Source organism: Schistocerca americana, chromosome 2 (genome assembly GCF_021461395.2).
Source record: "Schistocerca americana isolate TAMUIC-IGC-003095 chromosome 2, iqSchAmer2.1, whole genome shotgun sequence".
Taxonomy (NCBI): domain Eukaryota; kingdom Metazoa; phylum Arthropoda; class Insecta; order Orthoptera; family Acrididae; genus Schistocerca; species Schistocerca americana.
Window position 1 is genome coordinate 312458500 of NC_060120.1, and position 26363 is coordinate 312484862.

At 44.0% G+C, this 26363-nt stretch overlaps 1 protein-coding gene across 1 annotated transcript in view; it reads right to left on the reverse strand.

The window, feature by feature from the left end:
- LOC124593985 overlaps positions 1-20229 on the reverse strand; it is a 446237-nt gene extending 426008 nt beyond the window's left edge. The window contains exons 1-3 of the mRNA XM_047132336.1: positions 20215-20229; positions 19591-19812; positions 4561-4674 (exon numbers count right to left, since the gene is read on the reverse strand). Of these exons, the coding sequence (XP_046988292.1) occupies positions 4561-4674; positions 19591-19812; positions 20215-20229 (351 nt within the window). The remainder of the gene's footprint in view (positions 1-4560; positions 4675-19590; positions 19813-20214) is intronic.
- Positions 20230-26363: the final 6134 nt, after the last annotated feature.

A 26363-nucleotide genomic window follows, 5' to 3' on the forward strand; every position in this document is an offset into this window, starting at 1 on the left:
TGTATTTTCTTTCTCTTTTTCCTTTAAAGCTTCTTGTGCAGCTTTTTCTACAATGAGTCGCTTGCTGAACTTCTCGGTGAAGTGACCAACAGTACTGCCCCGTCATGTTGATGTTCCAGCAGCCTTGATAGCGTTTTTCCATGACTAATTTTGGATGAATCAATAAAGAGCCTCCAGTCTTCCTTTTTGTATTCAATACCGAACTCATTCATCTGACTCGGAATGTCTGAGCAGTATGCTAAATCACCTTCTTGTTGAAAAAACTTGGAAAATTGCTGCTCTCTCTTCTATACACGTATATGCTGGTTCCAACTGCCAATAAGTTCTTTTCTTTTAATCTAGAGCCAAGCACTTCAGCTTTTTCCTTCGTTATGCACAGATACCTTACCAAACCATAAACAATTTGGGCTCTAAACTTTCTGTATTACAATGGAATTCATCATCATCTGGTTCATCTAAATCAGATTGTACCTCAGAAAATACTTCTGTTGGAAGTGAATTTAAAATTATCTGGTGGTTCAGGAACCGGCAAATCTACAACATGCCCTACTGGTTGGATGGCGGACGGAAGGTTAGGGTAGCTTATTAAATTCTTGTTTTTCGAATTATGACCAGTAAAATCAACAATGAAAAAGTGGCAATTATCAGAATGATTTCTTGGCTCCCTCCATATAATAAGAACAGCAAATCTAAAGGCTTTTTTGTCCTTTTTGGGCCATTTTCTCAGATCTTCAACACACATATAACATACCTTATGTGGCGCCCAACATTTATCTTGATCACCAAGTTTAGATCCAAATTATGATAGACAAACCTTTTTCACAAAGTTTGTAATGTTTCTTTGGTGTTTTGTAACGACAAATTCACTACAAATGTAACAAAAATTGTCAGCAGAGTTTTTACAACCGCGATTAGACATTGTTCTGAGCACATGTACAGGAAACTGGAACGTAAGGTTAGGCTGACTGTAAACAAAACACCATCTGTCAACACAAAAATAGAATCGACCTTTTTTGCCAGCAAATGTTTTTTGGCAGTGGTACCAACGTCATCTACAGTCATTACACCTCCTTTTAAATTATTTTAACTAAATAAAAGCTGTTACATTCTTTTAACAATCGCTTAATTTAATAAATTTAACCTTGAAATGTGAAGAAATGGTGGTTGATACAGTTTTTTTAAATATCATATTTGAATTTCCCACCCTTAAAAGCATAAGAATAAGGTACTTTTAGCAAAAAAGTTTCTCCATCGTTGGCCTTTGTAATCAGTCGTGTAACAAACAACGACCCACACAAATAGCTTAGCTACGGCCTAGGGGTTGTTTTAAAAATTAATCTTCAACTATGCAGCGGTATGTCCACTGGTTTTGAATCTTTCGGACTGACTGTCGGATCGGGTTTTCGGAACCCTGCCCTACGCTAGAAATACTCCTACTGATTGAACTACCCAGCCACGACACACTGTCAGTCATCATAGCTTCAATTTTTCCAGTACTTCCCTCCGACTTTCAAAACTTCATAGAAGCTCTGCTTGCTGAATTAACACTGTTGGTAGAGTCCATGTCGCAGAGAAATTATAATTAGAGTCAAAACATGCCCATTTACCTCGGGACTATGAGTCAACGCGCCCTCCTCCTTGGCAGTCGTCTTCCAGAGATCCGAATCGGGTAGCAAACAGGAATGTTTTGCCAATGCAGAGATCATCATGACATTTTTTTCAATTACAGGTCACAAGCACCGTGGATACACATTGTGTTTCAAGAGAGTGCTTTGAACCTCTGTCCGCTCCTCCGCCCTCTCTGACAAGGCCGTTGGCAGAACGAGGGTGACTTCTTATGCTGGACGTCTTCGGCTGCCATTGCTGATGATTTTTATTCAGAATTTAACCAGGGGCTGGATTCTAACACGAAACCCATAACATTCTGATTAGCAGTCAAATGAGTTACCCTTCGGGTGTAACATATTCCTATTTTATTATTATTATTATTATATTTAGCAACTGTAGGTAGACAGTATTTTTATTGGATAAATTAGTATCGTTAGCTTACATTTGATTCTTAAAAGAAACAAGCGTAAGGTAACGCACACTGTCAGAACGGTCATCACCCGGTTGGTAACTTGGTCGTAACTGTTTATTACGTATCTTAGAAAATCTATTGTACAATTTGGTAATGTAAAAAAGTCGATTTAGTTAACTACGTGATGGACCGTGTAAAAAATATTCGGGGGGCCATCAAATTCTGCTGAGACGGGTTAGGCCACAATGAATTACAGCTGAACAACATAAGGTAGAATTTTTAAGGGAAACTTATAAACAAACAGAGATGATGCCGTATATAATACGAAACTTTATGGAACAATGTGAGAACACTCGATAATTTCTTAGGAGGGTGGCCACTGTTGATAACTGATGATACCTTTAAAAACGAAAATACACTGAGGTGATAAAAATCATGGGATACCTCCTAATATTAAGGCGGACCTTGTTTTGTCCGGCGTAGCGCAGCAACTCGACGCGCAATGAACTCAGCAGGTCGTTGGAAGTCCCCTGCAGAAATACTGGGGTATTCTGCCTCTTTAGCCGTCCATAATTGCGGAAGTGCTACGAGTGAGCGATTTTGTGCACTAAGCACTCGATTATGTCCCATAAACGTTCGATGGGATTCATGTCGGGAGATCTGGATGACCAAATTATTCGCTCGAATGGTGCAGAATGTTCTTCAAACCAATCGCAAACAATAGTGGAGCGATGACACTGCACATTGTCATCCACAGAAACTGCGCCGTTGTTTGGGAACATGAAGTACAAGAATGGCTGTAAATGGACTCCAAGTAGTCGAACACAACCATTTCCAGTTAATGATCGGTTCAGTTGGAGCAGAGGACTCAGCCCATTCCACGCAAACACAGACCACACGATTTTAGGGCCACCAACAGGTTGCCCAATTCCTTGTTGACAACTTTGGTCGATGACTTCGTAGGGTCAGGGCTACATTCCAATCCTACTATCAGCTCTTACCAACCGAAATTGGGGCTCATCTGACCAAGACACGGTTTTCCAGCCTTGTAGGGTCCAAACGATATGGGCACGAGCCCCGAAGAGGCGCTGCAGGCGATGTCAAGCTGTAGCAAAGACACTTGCGTCAGTCGTTTGGTGCTGTAGCCTGAAGCCAGACCTCGACGCACTGTGCTAACGGATACGTTCTTCGTACGTCCGACATTGATTTGTGTGGTTATTTCAAGCAGTATTGCCAGTCTCTTAGCACTGACAACTTTACGCTGCTCTTCGTCGTTAAGTGAAGGTCGTCGGCCACTGCGTGTTGTCCGTGGTGAGAGAGAATGCCTGAACTTCAACATTCTTGGCACACTTTTGACGCTGTGGATCTAGGAATACTGAAATCCATAACGATTTCCGAAATGGAATGTTCCATGCGTCTAGTTCCAATGCTGTTCCGCGTTGAAAGTGTGTTAATACCTTCGTGAGGTCATAATCAAGTCGGAAACCTTTTCACATGAATCACCTGGGTACAAATGACAGCTCCACTTTTTTTATTTTTCTCTCTTTTATTGAATTCCCCCCGAATGGGGCGGGCTGGCAGCATCTTAGTATGCCGCCCTTCAGCCTACAGACTTTGTTAGAAAGATGAAGAGAATAAATAATAAAAACAGGCGATAAAATCGGAGACTTAAAGAGTAACATGGCGAAAAGAAATCGTGAAACTTAAAACAAAGAACAGAGGGATGATGACACTAAGAATATACATACAAAGCAGACAGGTAAAACAATAGACAGACAATTTAAAAAAACACGGCGACAGTCTGGTTTCTGTTCGCAAAAGACATAAAATTCACACCCAGCGACAGCATGGTTTCTGTTCGCAACACGAGAAAGACGAACAACACTGAACAGTCACTGGAACACTGCACTAAAAAGTTGGCAAATGTGACATACCACAGCCGAGAGCAGGTGGGGGGAAACTGGACAGATGATGGGAAAATAAAAAAGGGGGGGAGGGGAGCCGGGAAAGGAGCTGATGGAGGATGAGGACCCATAAGAGGGGTGGGGGGCGCTGGGCAGACGCGACAGGGAGTGGGGTAGGCAGAGGAGGGGAATACAAAAGGACTTGGAGGGGGGGAGGGGAGAAGGGAGGTAGGGAGATGTTTAGTGGGGAGAAAACAGGACGGAAGGAGGGAAGAGGGAGCCCACGGAAAGGACAGAGGAAAGGAGGGGGAGTGAGGATCAGAGTTGAGACAGCTCCGCCTATGCACTGCCCTTTTATACCTTGTGCACGCGATAATACCGCCATCTGTATATGTAAATGTTGCTATCTCATGACTTTTGTCAGCTCAGTGTAATACCGTAACAATTCACTAGTTGTCAGCTTGTGACGAGGGGACAGTTGTTTGGTTGGTTTGGTTGCCCACTCACCATGCGGTCGGGCTCATCGTCCTCGGGCATCCAGGGGTAGCGGAGGCGGCGGCGCAGGTAGGTGCAGTCTTCGTCGTCGTCGTCGTCGTCGTCGTCAGCGGCGGTGGCGGCTGCGCGGTGGCGGAGGGCGGGCGGTGGCAGGGGGCGGCGGCAGAGCTCGGGCAGGTTCTCGTCGCTGGGGGCGCGCCGCCGCACGCACACCGACAGCAGCGACGACCGCTTTACCGCGCGGCACGTGCCCTCCTGCCGGCAGAGCGCGCGCGTGACGCCGGCGCGGCCGGAGGGGCTAAGTGCGCGGCTCTCCATGCTGATCTGCTAGGACTAGGCGCGATACGCTGACACGTGAAGAACCCGCCTCCGCATAACCAGGTCGCCTGCGCGTAGGCTCTCGACTCGGAGATGGCTACTTCGAATACTGGTGGTTGATGAAATTTTCACAGCCAGTATTTGTTCCGCAAGGAATGAAGAGCTGGTACTGTCACTGGTCACCAAATTTTGCGCCTATGCAAGGAATTAAGTTCCAAGGCCTGACAAGAAACTCAGGTACCGTCAACGCGGCAGGAAACACTGAAGAGCAATCACAACACCACACAACAGAACCACAAGTCCCAACAAACAAGATGCAGACCAAATACTGTATATGACACAGCAGGAATCTAAATGCACATTGAGCCAGTGCCCTTTATATCTGAATGGTATCCAAGCCTTGACACACCCATCGTAGACAATAACATTACAGATATCATTCTGAATAACAATAAAAACACTCAACACTCAATAGCCATTCAAATTATCGTAAAAAGTATACTAATTAAAAATTTAATGAGGGGTTTCCAAAAGTCGCATAGCTGTATGAAGGCGCTTTATTCGCAACTATCGTCTTCATCTCACTATAGACGCGTGTCCAGGTTTATAATGGTTACATTTCCATAATGTAGATGGAAATATAACCATTAAAAACACGATGAAGTGTCTGTACTGACATGAAAACGGTAGTTATGAATAACGCACCTTCATACAGCTACACGACGTGATCAAAAGAATCCGGACACATAACTGAGAAATGACTTACAAGTTCGTGGCGCCCTCCATCGGTAGTGCTGGTGGTGTTGGCTCACTCTTACCCTTGACGACAGCTTCCACTCTCGCAGGTATACGTTCAATCAGGTGCTGGATAGTTTCTTGGGGAATGGCAGTCCATTCTTCACGGAGTGCTGCACTGAGGAGAGGTATCGATGTCGGTCTGTGAGACCTGATACAAAGTCGGCGTTCCAAAACATCTAAAATGTGTTCTATAGGATTCAGGTCAGGTCTTTGTGCAGGTCAGTCCATTTCAGGGATGTTATTCTCGTGTAAACACTCTGCCACACGCCGTCCATTATGAACAGGTGCTCGATCGTATTGAAAGATGCAGACGCCATCCCCGAATTGCTGTTCAACAGTAGGAAGCAAGAAGTTGCTTAAAACATCGATGTAGGCCTGTGGTGAGATAGTGCCTCGCAAAACAACAAGGGGTGCAAGCGCCCTTCATGAAAAACAGGACCACATCATAACACCACAGCCTCCGAATTTTACTGTTGGCACTACATACGGTGGCAGATGACGTCCACCGGGCATTCGCCATACCCACACACTGCCATCGAATCGCCACACTGTATACCGTGGTTCGTCACTCCACAGAAAGTTTTTCCACTGTCCAATCGTCCAATGTTTACTCTTCTTACACCAAGCGAGGCGTCGTTTGGCATTTACCGGAGTGATATGTGGCCTATGAGCAGCCGCTCGACCATGATATCCAAATTTTCTCGCCTCCCGCCTAACTGTCAAATTACTTGCAGTGGATCCTGATGCAGTTTGGAATTCCTGTGTGATGGTCTGAAACGATGTCTGCCTGTTACACATTACTACCTTCTTGAACTGTCGGCGGTCTCTGTCAGTCAACAGACGAGGTAGGCCTGTACGCTTTTATGCTGTACGTGTCCCTTCACGTTTCCACTTCACCATCACATCGGAGAGAGTGGACCTAGGGATGCTTAGGAGTGTGAAAATCTCGCGTACAGACGTACGACACATGTGACACTCAATCACCCTATCACGTTTGAAGTCCGTGAGTTCCGCGGAGCGCCGCATTCTGCTCTCTCACGATGTCTAAGGTACCTGGCAGTAGGTGGCAGCATGATGCACCTAATATGGAAAACGTATGTTTTTGGGGGTGTCCGGATACTTTTGCTCACATGGTGTATGTGGCTTTTGGAAAAACCTCATCATTCTTAATGTCTTAGTTGTTATTTTTTATGCTAGTTTGAATGGTTACTGAGCGTTGAGTGTTGTTACTGTTATTCACAACGTATCTGAGCTGTGGTTTCACTCCCCAGAAACTCGTTTCTCACAGATAACACACACAACGAAGCTAACGCGTGTGGCAAAACGGATGTAGACGTAAGACTGAGCAAAAGAGTTAGTGATGCGTGTTGACGGCCAAGCATGTGACAGACAGGAAAAGTGTAATTGCATAGGCTTCTGCTGCCAGAGTCAGTTGAGACATAAGTTTTCTCAGCATCGTAACACGTCATAATTAAAAAACAAAGCCCTATGCTACAGAAATCAACATTTCGTTCACGATTATAGTGATCTTCTTCTGGCTCTGCTAATCAGCAAGAACTTTTTATTTTATTTTATTCTATTCTTTTTTTGCGGCATTACACGGTACCATACTAAGAAAACTTCTCCGTCAAAGATGAAAAGGCAAACAATGAACAATGATGAGCTGAATGATGATAAGACTGGCAACAATGCAGCAATGCAGTTGCGAAAAATAATCGCACGATAAACAGCGCGAGACAAACAAAATGAAATTGCGAAGAGAAGTCTAACTCTGTTAGATAACGACAAATTCTTCACTAATGCACTGACCAGCTACACGACTGTGGAGTCGAAAAATGCAGCGACACAACAACATACACGGACATCAACATACAAAGAGAACGGCAGTCATATAGGATTATGAAACACTGGGACCCAACTTAAAATTAAGCAGGCTGAAACATAGGGACTTGTGTCAAACTGCGCTCCGGTTTCGCATCCGTCAATCTCGCCCAAAGGGAGTCTCAATCTGCTCACCAGAACGGAACTGACGGACCGAATGTTGATGCGCACGGAAAACTTACCAACAGGTTCTCCCGAACTCCACGAACTAGTTTCATACTTATGCAATTGGAAAACAAGTGAAGTTTAACATTGAGATGATATACAAAGAAATGGTCAGAGCTTATGGCAGGGTCTTCTATGACCTGTAAAAAATAGGAACAAAGTCTGACATTCTATGTTTGCAGAAACTTTATACGAAAAATGAACAACGATCTATCTCTCACGACGTGCAACAGCAATCATCGAAGTCCACAATTCCATGGCTGCATTTACTGTTGTCAATAGAAACATCAGCCTCATCAAGCTCAGACAACTCTGCAATAGGCATCTTGCGACAATTGAGGCACACAGTGGTGGACACATCTGGGTGCTATCGTCACTGTGCGCTCAATATGCACAGTCCATGGAACCATATACAGAAACGTTCGGAGATGTAGCTCATTAGGCGAAAAATAAAAGATACGAATGCCAGATCAATGCTCTGAAATGCAGACAGAATTGATGACAGAGGACAAATTGTTAACGAGACCGTACTGAGAACTAATTTATTTGTGTTATACAAAGGAGACCATCCGCGAAGATATATAGAATGTGGTGGCGGAACGATAAACTTCGACATCACATTAGGCAACGCCACATGCATTAGTATGAAAATGACTTGGCTAGTCATACCACACGCCACAACCAGCGACCAAAACATCATCCTGATAGATGTTCAACGGACCACGCCACATACAACCGATTTGTACTCGGTAAAGCTGATGGGTAAATTAAGGACCCACGTACAGCGGGAATTAGATTTAGACATTACTGGCAGCACTGACTACAGGGCACATAAATTAAAACAGCGCAAAATGTTGCTAAACCGTGTGTAACACATAGGCATAGGGCTACAGCACCCTTGAGCACTGAAGTAACCAGACTCAGACAGGACACAAGACAGAAAAGCAGACTTTAGCACGGGACAATCACAGCCAGAAAGAGACAGATCAGACCACAGAACTACAGAGACGCAAAAGTCTTATTCAAGGAAAAGTTGACGAGACAAGAAGAAAGAACTGGGAGGAACAAGTACCACTGTAATTAAAAACTGACACTTTGGGTTAACCATATAAAATATTGGTTAGAAACATAAAGTCTTCCTTAGTTCTGGCCGCGTTAAGGGAGAATACTGGTACCATCCCCTAAGGATGAAGAAACGGAGTGCAATTTCTGCGTAACAATCTCCTACCAGACGATGATCCACGACGGACACAATACCAAAACAAAGACTAAGAGATGAACTAGACAGGGAATACATAACTAAAATCGTCACAATCCCGTCTGCACGAGAGAAGGCAGCATTGGCTAATAACATCTTAGCTGGCAGACGTTCTGAGGCTTGGGAGGGAGCCTGAATCATGGAAAACAGCCAATACTGTTACCATAAAAAATTTGCAAACAAAGAACCATCAGAACCTGTGTTCTATAGACCTGTATCCCTCATCAGCTCCCTAGCTAAGATGCGAGAATGGCTCCTATGTACCGCCTACAGGAACGTGTAGAACTCTAGGGCCTTAGCCCCCTTCAGTATGGGCCCAGAGAACATAATAGGGACATTCAACTTAATAATGCTATCGCTATATTAATCGACATTTATGGCACCTTCGATAATCTTTGGTGGTCTGAATTGTTTGCTCGACTGAATGACGTTCAGCTACGCTCATCCTTCTCCAACAGTTTTCTCGATTACTGCATAAACGGAGTGGAAGACCGGCGGGTGGAAACCGGGAAGTAGTAAAAAATATCACAAAGGGATGCCCAAAAGGCTGCATTTGCGGACCTATCTTGTGGGACATCGCAATCGTGGCCCACTTGCATCTCATAGACGAGGACGCAACCACCGACAAGGTCATGGCATACACCAATGATGTGTTAGTAGTGGTTTCCACACACAACCGGTCGTCACAAATGAACAACGGCAGTGGTATCCTAAACATTATACAAAATTACTTCAACAAAAACTAACAACTGTAGCACACAAGAAAACATATATATTACTGAAAGGCACATGGCATGGCCCACATCCAGTGCACCTAGAGCACTTCTTAATTTCTGCGGATGGCATCTGTCAATGCAGTGAACATGGGTCCTCTGAGCTCATGAGCGGTGGTCACACGCATGGCGAAGTATAACAGAAATCACAACAGAAACACGACAATACACACTCTGGGACTCACACAAATGGAACAACTAAATGGTCTAAGAGATCACATCTCCAAGACAGAACAACCGATCTATAAACAAATGAGATGTTACAGGCATCGTAGCAGAAGTCAGAGAAATGACTAGGTTAGTTCAGATGGGGAGTCCAGTACTTAGGACTCCTCCAGCACCGACATCGAGGACGTAACACATGAAGAAGGACAGTAGACACCAAACATACGAACATTGAACATAGATCAAACCAGCGAGACACATTGTAACACCTATTTTTGACCTATTTCTACCTGTATCTATATTTCTATGTAAGTTTGTAGTGCTGCTTTTGTAAAATGTTGTATCTATCACGGAAACTCTTTGAATATGTATACATGTTTCAGTTATGTGAAACTTTTGAACGATGTTTAAATTATGCTTGTGAATTTAAATAACTAATGGAATAACTGTTATGTAATATACTGTAAATGACTTGGCCCATAGTTAGGGAACATAGGGTTGAATGTAAAATATGTGGGGAAGGCCCGCAGCTATGGAAGTAACCTGGCGAAGCGGAAAAGGTGTGGTTGGCACGCAGGTGGCAACTCGTCCTTTGTGACGGGTAAGGAGTCTGGGCTGAGCAGTACTGTGGTTAACACCTCGCTAGCAGTACCGGATCATTGTGGCTCATATTCCTGGAGTTTTGAGGCCAGAAGAGCTTAGGGGCAGTATTAATGGGCCTCGGAAGCTGCATTTGGTTATTCCATTATCAAGGGATGGTTTTTGGCCCTATAAAAATATTATTTCGACGCCAAGAAGATCAGTAATAGGGCGACGCCAACAATATTGCCATGACTGAATCGTCGCCAGGTTAACAGCCACTGCAAATTACCCCACCAGTGCCAGCAGCCTTCCACTAAATTGCTTTGTATTTGGCACTCTGTAAATGGACCAGGCACTTGTGAAATTTGGTTGATTTTATAATAATAACTGTGGTGTTGCTAAAAACCCCGTGATTATCCCAAATCACAAACCTCGACAGGAATCCTATCCTAATCAATTTAATTCCGAATCTCCTAATTTATTATGAGAAAGTGGTTGAACTTGAGTTTAATGCTGTGTTGTCATTTGCACAGCCAGTTATATTTTTGAGTAGGTTAAAGGACTGCTTATGAAAGCAAAATTTTTATTTAAAGAGTTGTAGTTTGTTGTGCTTTACGTAATTAATAATCAATGATAAGAATACTTACAATTTCTCGTACACACTGGTGTAGTTTTTGTTAATGAGCATGGTTCTTCAAACCATGAAAGTTTAAGCGTTCTCATGTATTAGGCTAGTTAGTTAATGAAGCAATGAAAAGGCTCCTTCAGAACATGGTAGGAGAGCTTCTGTGAAGTTTGGAAGGTAAGAGACGAGGTACTGGAGGAAGTAAAGCTGTGAGAAGGGAGCGTGAGTCGTGCTTGGGTAGCTCAGATGGTACCGGCACGGTAGATCAGCGTGTTCGGTCACAGGACTGCTCGCCCTCTGTAATAAAAATGAGTAAAGGAAACAAGGATCACCTTGAACGGATATCTTGTGATGACGTCCGCCCAGACCAAACGCACCGAACAATACCGAACAAAACAATAAAAAAATAAAAAATAAAAAAACGATGGTCGAGCACTTGCCCGCCAAAGGCAAAGGTCCCGAGTTGGTCTCGGTCCGGCACACAGTTTTAATCTACCAGGAAAAGTTTCATAACAGCACACACTCCGCTGAAGAGCGAAAATCTCATTTATTATTATTATTATTATTATTATTAGTGGCAGCAATAGCAGTAGTACAAGTACTGCCAGTCTTAACTTTATTAGTTCATAGTCAGCGTTATTTACTCACATTATCTGTACACATACTGATATTATCTTAATACCATTTATCACATTGAAATTATTATTTCTTTGGTAACTATGATGTAAAAAAGTACTGTATGTGTGAAATGCTGGTCCGATGTAAGTGGGGGCCTGATAGCCCTAATCAGATCAGGTTAAATAAATATATCACATGATAGCTTTCAGAGAGAGCATTTGTAAGTATATGGCTACACGTAGGCTGGAGGATAATGATGCCATGCCTCCTCACCCATTCTCGCCACATGAAGCTCTCTGACTGACCTACCTCCAGTGGGGGGAGTCGAGAAATGTGGTTATGTGAGCCAATATGCTAACATGGCAGTAAAGTGCTGGAGTATGACTGGGCGAGCTAAATATGTGTGATGCAGTTGGCTTAGGAGCTCTCTGATTAGCGTAATGCACAGATATTAAATATAAAATACGTGAAGGGAAGTGGAGGGCGATGTGAGGCTATGACGGGTGACTGTGGTTTAGGAAGGGGCATGGTGTTGGAAAGGACAGGGGGAAGGCAGAACGAGGGATGGGATAGGGAAGGTGGAGGGGTTATAGAAATGTAAGAGACGAAGGATAACGAGGAGGGAGTGGAAGAGATAGGTCAAAAGGGGAAGTCAGGGTCAATCTAAGGTCAATGTGGAGTGGGATCAGAATGCTTTTGCTCTCATTCCATTGTCCGGAATACCAACTGAATCCCTACTTATCCGCGCGGCCGCTACGGTCGCAGGTTCGAATCCTGCCTCGGGCAGGGATGTGTTTGATCTCCTTAGGTTAGTTAGGTTTAAGTAGTTCAAAGTCTAGGGGATTGATGACCTCAGATTTTAAGTCCCATAGCGCTTAGAGCCATTTGAACCATTTTCTCTATTCATGTCGAATGACTTGACTTGTGCGGACGTACAGGATGCCTCAAAAACATGGAAATATCTTCTCCTGCGACACAACGACTTAATGATTTCAGTGACGCCGTGAATCGCCAGGAACGTCTTGTGTCAATACTAGTGATGTTGATCAGAGATTGATGGCTTGAAGCCCTTCGGAGCCCACCATACCTGACGAGAAAATAGCGACGGGACTCTTATTCTACTAAATATTCCCTATGTTTCTTTACTGTACCCTCTTTAAAAAGCTAGTCGGTGCTAATTTTTCCATTTCCATTCTTTATTACCAACTTTAGTTAATACATTATGCAGCCAAAATATACACAAAGCCCACACACGCCACAGTAGTACAAGTTTACACGCCTACTAGCTCCGCAGATGATGAAGAGATTGAAACATTGCATGATAAGATCAAATAATTTATATAGATAGTTAACAAAGACGAAAGTTGTACAGGTATGGGAGACTGGAATTCGGCAGTTGAAAAACAGAAGAGAAGCGGGAGAACATGGACTTGGGAGAAGGAATGAAAAGGAAAGCCGCTTGGTGCACTTCCGTACAGTGCATAACTGAATCATTGCTAACACTTTGTTTAAGAAGGTTATATATACAACTAAGAGACATGAAGACACTGGAAAACTTCAAAATGGCTTGGAAACCAGATTTTAAACTGCAGAAAATTTCCCAGAAACTTCGCTCAGCGGAAGGAGAGTCAAAATAAGGAAATGTGGGAACACGTATGTCGGTTTATCCGTAAATATTCGACCGTTTCTTGGAAAACGACGGTCAAAGCCTTAGAGGTGCCGTGCGTACCTTCACGCCAGTAAGTAGATCAACCGAAGTGGTGGCCCAGTCGGTCGCGCCTTCACACTTTTGCATTCCATATTCAAAACATGATTATTATTTTTATTTTGTATTTTGGTTTTCCATTTATCTATCCATGTCCGTAAAAGATTACCAAGCCAATGTTTTCCAACGTATAGCGAAATAACGTTGAACTTACTCATATACTACACTACTGGCCATCAAAATTGCTACACCACGAAGATGACGTGCTACAGACGCGAAATTTAACCCACAGGAAGTAGATGCTGCGATATGCAAATGATTAGCTTTTCAGAGCATTCATACAAAGTTGGCGCCGGTGGCGGCACCTACAACGTGCTGACACGACGAAAGTTTCCAACCGATTTCTCATACACGAACAGCAGTTGACCGGCGTTGCCTGGTGAAACGTTGTTGTGATGCCCCGTGTAAGGAGGAGAAATGCGTACCATCACGTTTCCGACTTTGATAAAGGTCGGATTGTAGCCTATCGCGATTGCGCTTTATCGTATCGCGACATTGCTGCTCGCGTTGGTCGAGATCCAGTGACTATTAGCAGAATATGGAATCAGTGGGTTCAGGAGGGCAATACGGAACACCGTGCTGGATCCCAACGGCCTCGTATCACTAGCAGTCGAGATGACAGGCATCTTATACGTATGGCTGTAACGGATCGTGCAGCCACGTCTCGATTCCTGAGTCAACAGATGGGGACGTTTGCAAGACAACAACCATCTGCACGAACAGTTCCACGACGTTTGCAACAGCATGGACTATCAGCTCGGAGACCATGGCTGCGATTACCCTTGACGCTGCATCACAGACAGGAGCGCCTGCGATGGTGTACTCAACGATAAACCTGGGTGCACGAATGGCAAAACGTGATTTTTTCGGATGAATCCAGGTTCTGTTTACAGCATCATGATAGTCGCATCCGTGTTTGGCGACATTGCGGTGAACACACATTGGAAGCGTGTATTCGTCGTCGCCATGCTGGTGTATCATCGGGCGTGATGGTACGGGGTGCCAATGGTTACATGTCTCGGTCACCTCTGGTTCGCATTGACGGCACTTTGAACAGTGGACGTTACATTTCAGATGTGTTACGACCCGTGGCTCTGCCCCTCATTCGATCCCTGAGAAATCCTACATTTAAGCAGGATAATGCACGACCGCATGTTGCAGGTCCTGTGTGGGCCTTTCTGGATACAGAAAATGTTCGACTGCTGCCCTGTCCGGCACATTCTCCAGATCTCTCACCAACTGAAAACGTCTGGTCAATGGTGGCTGAGCAACTGGCTCGTCACAATACCCTGTTACTACTCTTGATGAACAGTGGTATCGTGTTGAAGCTGCATGGGCAGCTGTACCTGTAGACGCCATCCAAACACTGATGACCCACTGCCCAGGCATATCAAGGCCGTTATTACGGCCAGTGGTGGTTGTTCTGCGTACTGATTTCTCAGGATCTATGCACCCAAATAGCGTGAAAATGTAATCACATGTCAGTTCTAGTATAATATAGTTGTCCAATGAATACCCGTTTATCATCTGGATTTCTTCTTGGTGTAGCAATTTTACTGACCAGTAGTGTAATAGTATTTCTGATGAATGAATGAAAAAATCGATAAAAGAATGGAAAAATTATTTGAAATACTTTTCAGTGAAATTCCTGTAGCATATCGCATTCAGTTTGTTAACATCGAGGATTGATTTAAGTGTCAGCTAGTCGTTTCTGAAAGTATTTGTATGGAGTGTAGCCATGTATGGAAGTGAAACATGGATGAAAAATACTTTAGACAAGAAGAGAATGGAAGCATTCGAAATGTGGTGCTACTGAAGAATGCTGAAGATTAGATGGATAGATCACCTAACTAATGAGGACGTATTGAAGAGAATTGGGGAGAAGAGGAGTTTGTGGCACAACTTGACTAGAAGAAGGGATCGGTTGCTAGGACATGTTCTGAGGCATCAAGGGATCACCAATATGGTACTGGAGGGCAGCGTGGAGGGTAAAAGTCGTAGAGGGAGACCAAGAGATGAATACACTAAACAGATTCAGAAGGATGTAGGCTGCAGTAGGTACTTGGAGATGAAGAAGCCTGCACAGGAAAGAGTAGCATGGAGAGCTGCATCAAACCAGTCTCAGGACTGAAGACCACAACAACATCATCGCATTTCCTAATCAATTGCAAGAGCCGCTTTTCTGGAAAGTGATCCGTCACTCGTGGTTTGCCGCAGTATTATTGCCAACGCATGGAATCTTCAGCAGTGTGAATGCCGTCTCTTTCCCGAGTCAGATTCCTACGAAGAAATGTCACTGGGGTAAACCTGCCTTCGCGCAGTGCTCGTGGTGTTCCAAAATTCTACGTTTCAAATGTTTCTACGATCGGTATAATCCAAGGGAAAGCAAAAAATCTTCCTGAACAATAAACATGAAAATATAATGTAAGAGCTGAGAACTGATATAAAAATGGAATACAAGAATATGAAAATTTAGAAAGATTGTAACCCTTGAAAATATTATACACATATATTACGTAATCAATAAACACTATGTGATCAAATGTATCCGGACACCCCCAAAAACATACGTTTTTCATATCATGTGCATTGTGCGGCGACCTCCTGCCAGGTACTCCATATCAGCGACCTCAGTAGTCATTATACGTCGTGAGAGAGCAGAATGTGGTGCTCCGCGAAACTCACGGTCTTCGGGGGTGAGTGGGTGTCACTTGTGTCATACATCTGTATGCGAGATTGACACACTCCTAAACATCCCTAGGTCCACTGCTTCCGATGTGATAGTGAAGTGGAAACGTGAAGGGACATGTACAGCGCAAAAGCGTACAGGCCGACCTTGTCTGTTGACTGACACGAACCGCCGACAGTTGAAGAGGTTCGTAATGTGTAATAGGCAGACATCTATCCAGACCATCTCACAGGAATTCCAAACTGCATCAGGATCCAGTGCAAGTACTGTGATAGTTAGGCGGGAGGTGAGAAAACTTGGTTTTCATGGTCGAGTGGCTGCTCATAATCCACACATCACGCCAGTAAATGCCAAACGACTCCTCGCTTGGTGTAAAGAGCGTAAACATGGGACGATTGAACAGTGGAAAAACGTTGTATGGAGTGACGAAACACAATGCCCGGTGAACGTCATCTGCCATCGTGTGTAGTGCCAACAGTGAAATTCGGAGGCGGTGGTGTTATGGTGTGGTCGTGTTTTTCATAGAGGGAGCTTGCACCACTTGTTGTTTTGCGTGGCACTATCACAGCACAGGCCTACATTGATGTTTTAAGCACCTTATTGCTCCCCACTGTTGAAGAGCACTTCGGGGATGGTGATTGCCTCTTTCAACACGATCGAGCACCTGTTCATAATGCACGGCCTGTGGCGGAGTGGTTACACGACGATAAATTCCCTGTAATGGACTGGCCTGCACAGAGTCATGACGTGAATCCTATAGAACACCTTTGGGATGTTCTGGAATGCAGACTTCGCGCCAGGCCTCGACATCGATACATCTCGTCAGTGCAGCCATTCCCCAAGAAACTTTCCAGCACCTGATTGAGCGTATGCCTGCGAAAGTGGAAGCTGTCATTAAGGCCAAGGGTGGGCCAACACCATACTGAATTCCAGCATTGCAGATGGAGGGCGTCACGAAATTGTAAGTCATTTTCAGCCAGGTGTCCGGAAACTATTGATCACATAGTGTATGACACTTATTTTGAAACCCAGAACTAGCCACTGTGCCACCAAATGGGCTGAGCTTATTGCTCGCTAAACTACATCTAAATGACGTCGAAACTTTGACGGTCGATTTCTTAGAAATGGGCGAGTGTCTACAGAGAAGCCGAAACACGTATTCGTTTATTTTGATTCCTCTTCCACTAAGCTCTGGGAACTGGGGTTATGGTACCTCCCGTGTTCTCCTCGTTAGCTATGGAGGCGGACACTGTGAACATGAAGCACATTATTTGTATCGCTATTTTCGGTGACCAACTGTCACCAGCCGGCCGCTGTGGCCGAGCGGTTCTAGGTGCTTCAGTCCGGAACCGCGCTGCTGCTACGGTGGCAGGTTCGAATCCTGCCTCCGCCATGGATGTGTGTGATGTCCTTAGGTTAGTTAGGTTTAAGTAGTTATAAGTCTAGGGGATTGATGGCCTCAACTGTTAAGTCCCATAGTGCTCAGAGCCATTTGAACCAACTGTCACCATTTCACCACACATTCATGACGATCCCCTTTCCAAGATAACTTCCGTATTTACAGGGCTGCACAGATACTATTCCGGTTGAACGAACTCTAAGGCATCCTGTCACTCAGTGGATCGCGCCTTCACACTTTTGTATTCCATATTCAAAACCTGATTATTATTTTTATTTTGTATTTTGGTCTTCCACTTATCTATCCACGTCGGTAAAAGATTACTATGCGAATGTTTACTACGTGTAGCGAAATAAAGTTAAACTTATTCGTCTACTAATAGTATGTCTGATGAATGAATGAAAAAATCGATAAAAGAATGGAAAAATTATTTGAAACACTTTTCAGTGAAATTCTTGTAGCGTATCGTCAAAGTCTATGAACGTGACTGAAACGAAGCAATCAATATCCCCGAAATTTGGAAACTCTACGGGATCTGATCATCAATGACCGATTTCTGTTTGATAAATCGTACCTGAAGAATCTTATGGACTCTCTTCCTCGCCGAACACAGGCCATTATCAAGGGTAGTGGCGGTTACACGGTATCAGCGTGTACTTATCTGAACCATCGACGGCAGTATGTCAGATCAGATCGTACTCTATAAAGTGGCCTTTGGTGGAGAGATATTCAATCAAGATGCTCGGTGGGACAGGCGGGTTAAAACGTTTGTTGATGTAAATCACTTAACAGACATAAATACGGGACTGCTGCTCACTCTGAGGAAAGGAGCGCTCCCTTGGCGCAGTATCAAGCCAGTGTTGAGGACAATCACTATAGTCCGATTAAAATTAGTTGACAGTTGACGTCTCTCACTTGCAACTGCAGTGTTGCCACATCCGTTACCGTCCACCACTCGGTTATAGGCGACACCCCAACAAGGCGGGCGACTGCACAAACGCTGAGGCTGAGCAACATTGGCCAGCTTCGGCAGCATTACTTCAGTCCTGGCGGTGAAAGCGAACTGTAATTTCTCGCCGTCACTGATTACCTCCAATTACTCTCACGCTGGCGGCACGGGCTGCAGCATTACCAATCGATGAGCAATCCTTGTTGGCATCTGGATGCAGATTATAGGCAACACAAGCTGATTCCAAACGAAAAAAGAACGATAGGAAGAAAAATATGAGCAAATAAAAAGTTAATATGATGATGAAAATGACATGGCAAAGTACTAGAAAGAAAAGAATTACATTTATGGGAATTAACTGAAGAAAAATGATAGTCAAAGTCTTTTGATTAGATTTGACAAGATTCGGACCAGAACTCTTCTACACGTATGTCTTGTATGCTAGCCACTACTCTATGCCATTATACCTACTTCCTAAAGCTGTTGCCGGCCGCGGTGGTCTAGCGGTTCTAGGCGCTCAGTCCGGAGCCGCGCGACTGCTACGGTCGCAGGTTCGAATCCTGCCTCGGGCATGGATATGTGTGATGTCCTTAGGTTACTTAGGTTTAATTAGTTCTAAGTTCTAGGGGACTGATGACCATAGATGTTAAGTCCCATAGTGCTCAGAGCCATTTGAACCGAAAGCTGTTGTATTTAAGACTCTGGCATGCCAGTCGCAATGATTAACTGCAGCCTTCAAAAATTCTGCTTCACTCAATGTCATGCGGAGCGTATCTAATGAAGCCAATCTCTATGATTATAGTAACTGTACAAATTAAAAACTAAATCACGTCTTGTGTGGAAGGATCCAGTAGTGTTTGGTTAATACTGTGTATGAAACGTGTGCATTTAGTTAGCATTGTTGGTTTGTGTGTGTGTGTGTATTGTTTTGGTGCGGTTATCATCTGTCATGAACAGTAAAATAAAAGAGACAGACCCAGCATTCGAGATCCAGACACGTCAAGAAAGAATGCCGGAAAAGTAATTGGATGTGAACTAATTGTTGAGGCAGTTTGGCAACAGCGAAAGATTCAGGCTTGACGCTGAGCGCTGTGATTGGAGGAAACAAGCTGCAGTTAGTGGAGCGTGAACTATAAAGTAATTTTAATCGTGCTATAGGTGCATTGCGTGGTGAGGTGAGACGAACCTGGTAGGAGGAGAGGCAGCCGAGCAGCCAGTCGCCGCCGGAGGAGGCGCGGTGGCGCTCGAACACGTCCAGCTGCTTGCTGGTGATGCAGTACTGCTCGCGGATGTCCTGCTTGCTGTACGGCGGAGCCGGCACGCCCCCGCCGCCCCCGCTCAGCAGACGACCGCCGCGCCGCGGACCCATCGTCTCATCGTCGCTCGTGCTGCTCGGCCCGATGTCCGCCTGCAACAGCCCGTTCCACAGCGTCACACAAACACGCAGAGACACACACATCACACACACACCCACCCACCCACCCACCCACACACACACACACACACACACACACACACACACACACACATACACAAACAAACATTGTACCTCGCGAGATGCAGCCAAAGCGACGAAATAGGACAGAAAATTCATGTCCCAGAGTAACGAGATCGAAATGACCACTGCATCGAAGCACTGCTCAAAGTTGACGCTAAATCTATAGCCTTATTACCTATTTCCGTATCTCTCTTCTTTTACTTCCTTCCCTAATGTCGTCTTATTCGTTTTCTTTCCGCCTCCTTACTCTATTCTCTTACCTTTTTCCTTTGGTGTGCTCTGTTTCTTTCTGTTTTGCATTCCTCCCTATACCATTTTCTCATTCATGTTCTCTTCATTTCTTTCCCATTCTATTCATTTCACATAACACTTTCACATTGTCACTCTTCCTTATTTCCTTTCATTTTTTACCCACTTACATTTTCTTTTTCCTACTTTCCTTTATTCCTTATTTTTCCTTTCCCCTATTTTCCTTTCCACGTTCTGCTTTTATTCCCTCCCCCCCCCCCCCCAACCCTTCTGCCTCCCTTCTCATTCCGCTTTATATTATTCCATTTTCCTCTTTATTTCCTTTTCCTGTCCTTATACATGGGTTGGATAGAAGTAGTGGGAACTCGGTTATATTTCGTACTAGACTTTATTGACAGACATTCATCGCATCTCACGCCCTCAATGTAATCGTGCCGCATTTCGATCACATTCCTTGACCGATATAGAAGATGTCCATCTCTGTCAATGTCTTGCAAGGGCCGCCCTATGGCACACATGGTATCTCCTCTTGCGCTGTAGCACGTGCCACGAAGAGGTATCCTTTATTTTGGCGAACAGATTGTAATGGCACTGACTCAAATCGGGTGAATATGATGTATGTTCCAGTATCTCCCACAGCCACGTATACAGGAGCTCCTGCACGGGGTCCGCCGTGTGGCATCGTCCATTGTCATGAAAGATAATGGAATGTAGTGCCAGAAGGAACACTGTGGTTTGCTCCTACCGTGTCCACTTAAAACTTGATCCAGCACGTTGTTCGTGTTTCCTAAACGTACTGTTGGGGCGTTTCAACTGGTCTCCCACTCTTTCGGACAGTACACACAGCAACTGACTCAAACACAGCCGTCGCGGCTACTGCATTGTTTCAACTGACCTTATGCTGTCAGCTGCAGACAACGGGAATAGGATGTGACGTAAATCCTTCATGTTGCGGTAGTGCTGCTAATACTTTTCATCCAGTCCATCTACTTTCCCACTATCATTCTTCCTTTCAATTTTGTCTTTCCACTTCTATCCGTTTTTCTCGTTTTTTCCCAATACCCTCCCCCCCCCCCCCCCCTAAATTCTCTCCTCTCTTTTTTCCATTTCTGTTTCCTTACACGCTTTCCTTATTTTTTCCTTTGAATCGTTATTTGATGGAGCAGAGCCGTCCGTAAGATTACAAGCTGAAGTAATAAATTAAAATACGTGCCAAGGTTGTGGCTTGAAACTGGTTCTCTTGCTTACTAGCTTCATGTGTTATCCACTACATAATCCTAGCATACCGGCTACATAGCTACAAGAACTACTGATTCCAGTGCCCTAACACAAACTTGAATTCACAAAAAAATGGCTCTAAGCACTATGGGACTTGACATCGGAGGTCATCAGTCCCCTACACTTAGAACTATTTAAACCTAACCAACCTAAGGACATCACACACAGCCATGCCCGAGGCAGGATTCGAACCTGCAACTGTAGCAGCAGCGCGGTTCCGAACTGAAGCTCCTAGAACTGCTCGGCCACAGAGGCCGCCTTGAATTCACACCTCAGCCTGTCTTGATTTTACCCTTCTTGGATAGTCAGTATCGCAGGGTGGTGTAGTGGATAACAAACCTGCCTCGTAAGCAGGCGACATAGGTTCAAATGGCGGCCTTGGCACAAATTTTAATTAATTACTTTAGCTCTTCTGCTTATCGAACATGAAGTTGAGATTCAGTATGTATCCACGAAAATGTATTTCCATTAAAAAGATCTGTCTGAGAGCGTTACTGCAGCATACGCGCAACGTAAAGCGATCATGATGCACGTGTGTAAGCATCGACATGTAGGCAAAGAATTAGCGTGCCAAACCTGCCTTTCTGACGAGCATTCAGTAAATGCGGAAACGTGAACTATGACGACGTTATTATCAAATGGATCCTAACAGGACCAATGTGCTGTTACTCTTTTCTTGGCTGCCGAAGGACAAACACCGATAGACATCCATTGGACAATGGGGAATGTATATTTGCCACCATGCCTGACGAAAACCATTGTTATGGAATGGTGTGCTAAGTTCCGTGTTGATTCATTATATTGCGCGTCCCTAAATTGAAAATGTCACCGGCCGCGGTGGTCTAGCGGTTCTAGGCGCTCAGTCCGGAACCGCGCGACTGCTACGGTCGCAGGTTCGAATCCTGCCTCGGGCATGGATGTGTGTGATGACCTTAGGTTAGTTAGGTTTAAGTAGTTCTAAGTTATAGGGGACTGATGACCACAGATGTTAAGTCCCATAGTGCTCAGAGCCATTTGCACCATTTTTGAAAATGTCGTAAAGCAGAACTCAAATGGAATACACTAAAGCACCCATCCTATAGTTCTGCTCTCATCCCATGTGATTATCACGCCTGCGGTCCCTTAAAAAAGGGCAGACGACTCCTGTCGGACGAGGATGTGCAGCAGGCAGTTACGCTCTTCACGCAGCACGGCACGGTGTTTTATGAAATGGATATCTTCAACCTTGGGTATCGGTGCGGCGCCAATGCTCCCAGCAGTCTTGCCTGACTGTCCAACAGATTCTGGATTGTACGGCCTTTGAACGCAACCTTTTTGATCGCCTTTTATATTAGCAGCTCAGAAAAGTGAAGAGGAAGTGAAATAGGCCTTGAGTTGGTTGATGAAGTACTCCCTGACGGCTGGTCACCTATTGCACGATCTGCATCTGGGCAACTTTATGCAGGTTCCATTCATCACATTCTCAACGTCCTGGGTACTGATGATACATTCAGTAACAGCGTAAAATAATTTAATTTTTAGAACAGACTTCCAAGTTTTAGACAGATCTAGGTGGTACAATGATCAGACACTAGTGCACATTTTAGAAAAAGCGGTGTTCAAGTCTACTTCTAGTCATATAAATTTGGCTTACGTGCTGTTCCTCCCAAGTCGAGCCAGTTCAATGTCAGAACGGTTTCTTTAACAATATCCCTGTCAAATTCCCTCTTCACCCTACACAGATGAAATAGTTTATAACGTATTTGGTGCAAGTTAGCGCTAAGAATGACGTCCTGAAAACTAGCGTTACCCTCCTGGAGGAATTTTGTATTTGACTTTGTTTTTACCTACTGGATAGAGGGTATCGAACATGAATTTCGTGACTGTGGCAATTAATAGAAAGCTCAAAGACTTTAATTTAGGAAATAATGAAATACTAAACGGTTGCCAGCCTAATTAGGCATAATAGTGTGGGAACATTAAGTTTAAAGAAAAATGAACATGGATTACTGAAGAGACTTCCGTTAATCCTCCTTTTAAACAGTGAAACGGATACACACAACTAATGAACGAACCAACTAACTACGTAGTGGTTTGCAGTAGATAGGTTTTTACACAAACCAGCAAACATAGAGCACTAGATAATACTTCACTCATAGAAATAAAAGACGCTCTTGCAATCATTAATTAATTCAGTACTAATTCAACATTAAGATGTTACTAAAGACACACTGGACTGAAATTGGGCATGGAAAGAGTTCTAATTTCAGCTAACACATACATACCACAAATGAAATTAAATAATCGTACACCTATTCTTATTACGCCTTCGTTATTAGCATTTTCACAAATTTCTTTTAATAGCAACAGAAACAAATCTTTAGTTTGCTTTTCTCATAGTGGGAAAGAATATGGCAGGGGCCCATAAACTATCATTTACACTATAGGTAAATTCTGTAACTGTATCAGAGACAATTGCATTACACTAATGTGAATTTCTAGCCCCTCTTGAATTTGTTTATATTTCAACTCTATATAGCAATTTACTCCATTAATATTTTGAAACAAAACTCCAGAAATAAGTTCCTAGTAATAGTAACAACAAAGTTAAGTTTCATGAAAGTTCAAATTATGTGCCGCTTTCATCAGCTGTGAAACAGGTGGCTTAACTAGCATCATTTACACACTTTAGCACTGAAACTACTGAAACTTTGGCACATGAAAAGTAGAAACAAATCACTGCTTATACTCGGTCTTTCGCACGTTTAGGATTGGACCCTGCATAAATTTCATGATCAGGGCAATTTCAAAGTTCAAACACATATTGTTATCACTGCAATTGTTGTTGAAAAAACACACACAAATGTACTGGTCCACTCTAAAGTACATATCTGATTTCCTGAAGTTAGCGGAGCAGTCGTGCAATAGTAGCGGCAAGCACGTGGCAGCTATCTGGTCTCACCTCTTGCAGCTTAAAGGCTCTTTTCAGATTTCTTCTTGGCGACGTGTTAATCATTTCAGAGCCATTCGATAATACAAGAGCACCACATTACAGCCGAAGCCACATCCGAGGCAATTTCAACATAAATCGGATTCCGAATGCCTCACTTGGCACCTATGGTGTTGACTGTACAACTCCTGGCCACTGACTGCGTAGCGTGCTCTCTCTCTTGCGCCAAGATCGACCGCCAAACCCACCTTTTCCCACACGCTCTACCCCTTCCGCAGCGGACGGGGGTCCTTATACCTTTTCCTTTATATAACACAATTTCCCTAAGTATGGACCAGTATTCAAAGTACAATTTCTCTTTTACGAGCATACATATTTTATAAAGTTTCATTATTTTTAAACATTACTAAATCTTTACAATATATACATCATAAACTTCCACTTTCCCTCTGACAATTAAAGATCTTAACTAGTACAGAGCAATCACTCTATAGTTACATACACATAATAACACTTTATAAACTACTACAATCGATAATGGTGTTACAAGTGCCACTGGCAGCTGAGCTCTTAACATATTTATCTGTCTTCCGTCCTTCCTTTCATGCTTCCTGCTGCTCAGTTTTTGAGGTCGTATTATGCGGTACGTAGGGAAGCCGTTTACTTGTTTTGTCTTCTGGCTATGCTGAGTGAAGTCGTAATAGATTCTTTTCTTCCCTTCATTTTTCACACAGAACGGGTAATTACGGAATAAATCAATTTAGTTATAGTGCGGGGTGAATGAGAAAGATTAGACAGTTAATGAAATTCTCGAAGTGGCATAGATCAAAGGACTTGATAAGGGGAAATAAATAATTACCATTCACTTTCAAATATAAAATTTATTTACTATTTATGATTACATACATACAGGAATACACACTCTAAGAAGAAGAAAAAAGACAAAATAAGACTATCTACAACGAAGGACTTATCCGAATGGGACGGAAAAACGGCTGCGATGCACTTGTACAGACAAACATTATTACGGTTTCAGAAAAAAACTGGTTGGTTTATTCAAGAGAAAGAGCTTCACAAACTGAGCAAGTCAATAAGGCGTTGGGCCACCCGTGTCCCATATGCAAGCAGTTCTTCGGCTTGGCCATGATTCATGGAATTGTTAGATATTCTTTTGAGGGATATCGTGCCAAATTCTGTCCAATCAAAGCTTCAAATTGTCAAAATACCGAGCTATTTGTATGGTTCTGCCCATAGTTCGTTCTCAATTAGTGACAGATTCGTCGCCATTTCTTGCAAAAGTAGGGCTTGGTAAGCACGAAGACAAGCAGTAGACTCTCGTAGTGTGCGGGCGGCCATTATATTGCTGAAATGTAAGCTCAGGATGGCTTCCCGTGAAGGGTTACGAAAGTGGACGTAAAGTACCGTGTGTTGTAAGGGTGTCGTGGATGGCAACCAAAGCGGTCCTACTGTGAAAAGAAATGGCACGGCAGACCATCACTCCTGCTTGTCCGGCTCCATGGCGGACGACAGTCACGCAGGTACCACACTGCTGTCAGGGGCGTCTACAGATCCGTCTTCGCTGGTGGGGCTCACTTCGAAGCGGGATTCATCACTCAAGACAGTTATAGTTCATTCAATGAGAATCCAGCCTGAAGATAAGTATGATGATGCACTGAACAGTGGTGGGATACAAACCTGAATTGAAGCCCATCGTACGACCCGACAACGAGGAGTGATTGTCTGAGGTGCCACTCCTTTTCATAGCAGGATCACTTAGGCTGTAGTCCGCGGCAGCCTTACACCACATCGGTACGTCGACGATATTATAGGCCCCCGTTTTGTTACCCTTCATGGCAAGCCATCCTGAGCTTACATCTCAGGAAGATAACAACAGCTCGCACGTGGCGAGAGTTTCTACTGTTTGTCTTCGTGCTTGCCAAACCCTCCCTTGGCTAGCAAGGTCGCCAAATGTCTCGTCCACTGAGAACGTTTGGAACATTAAGGG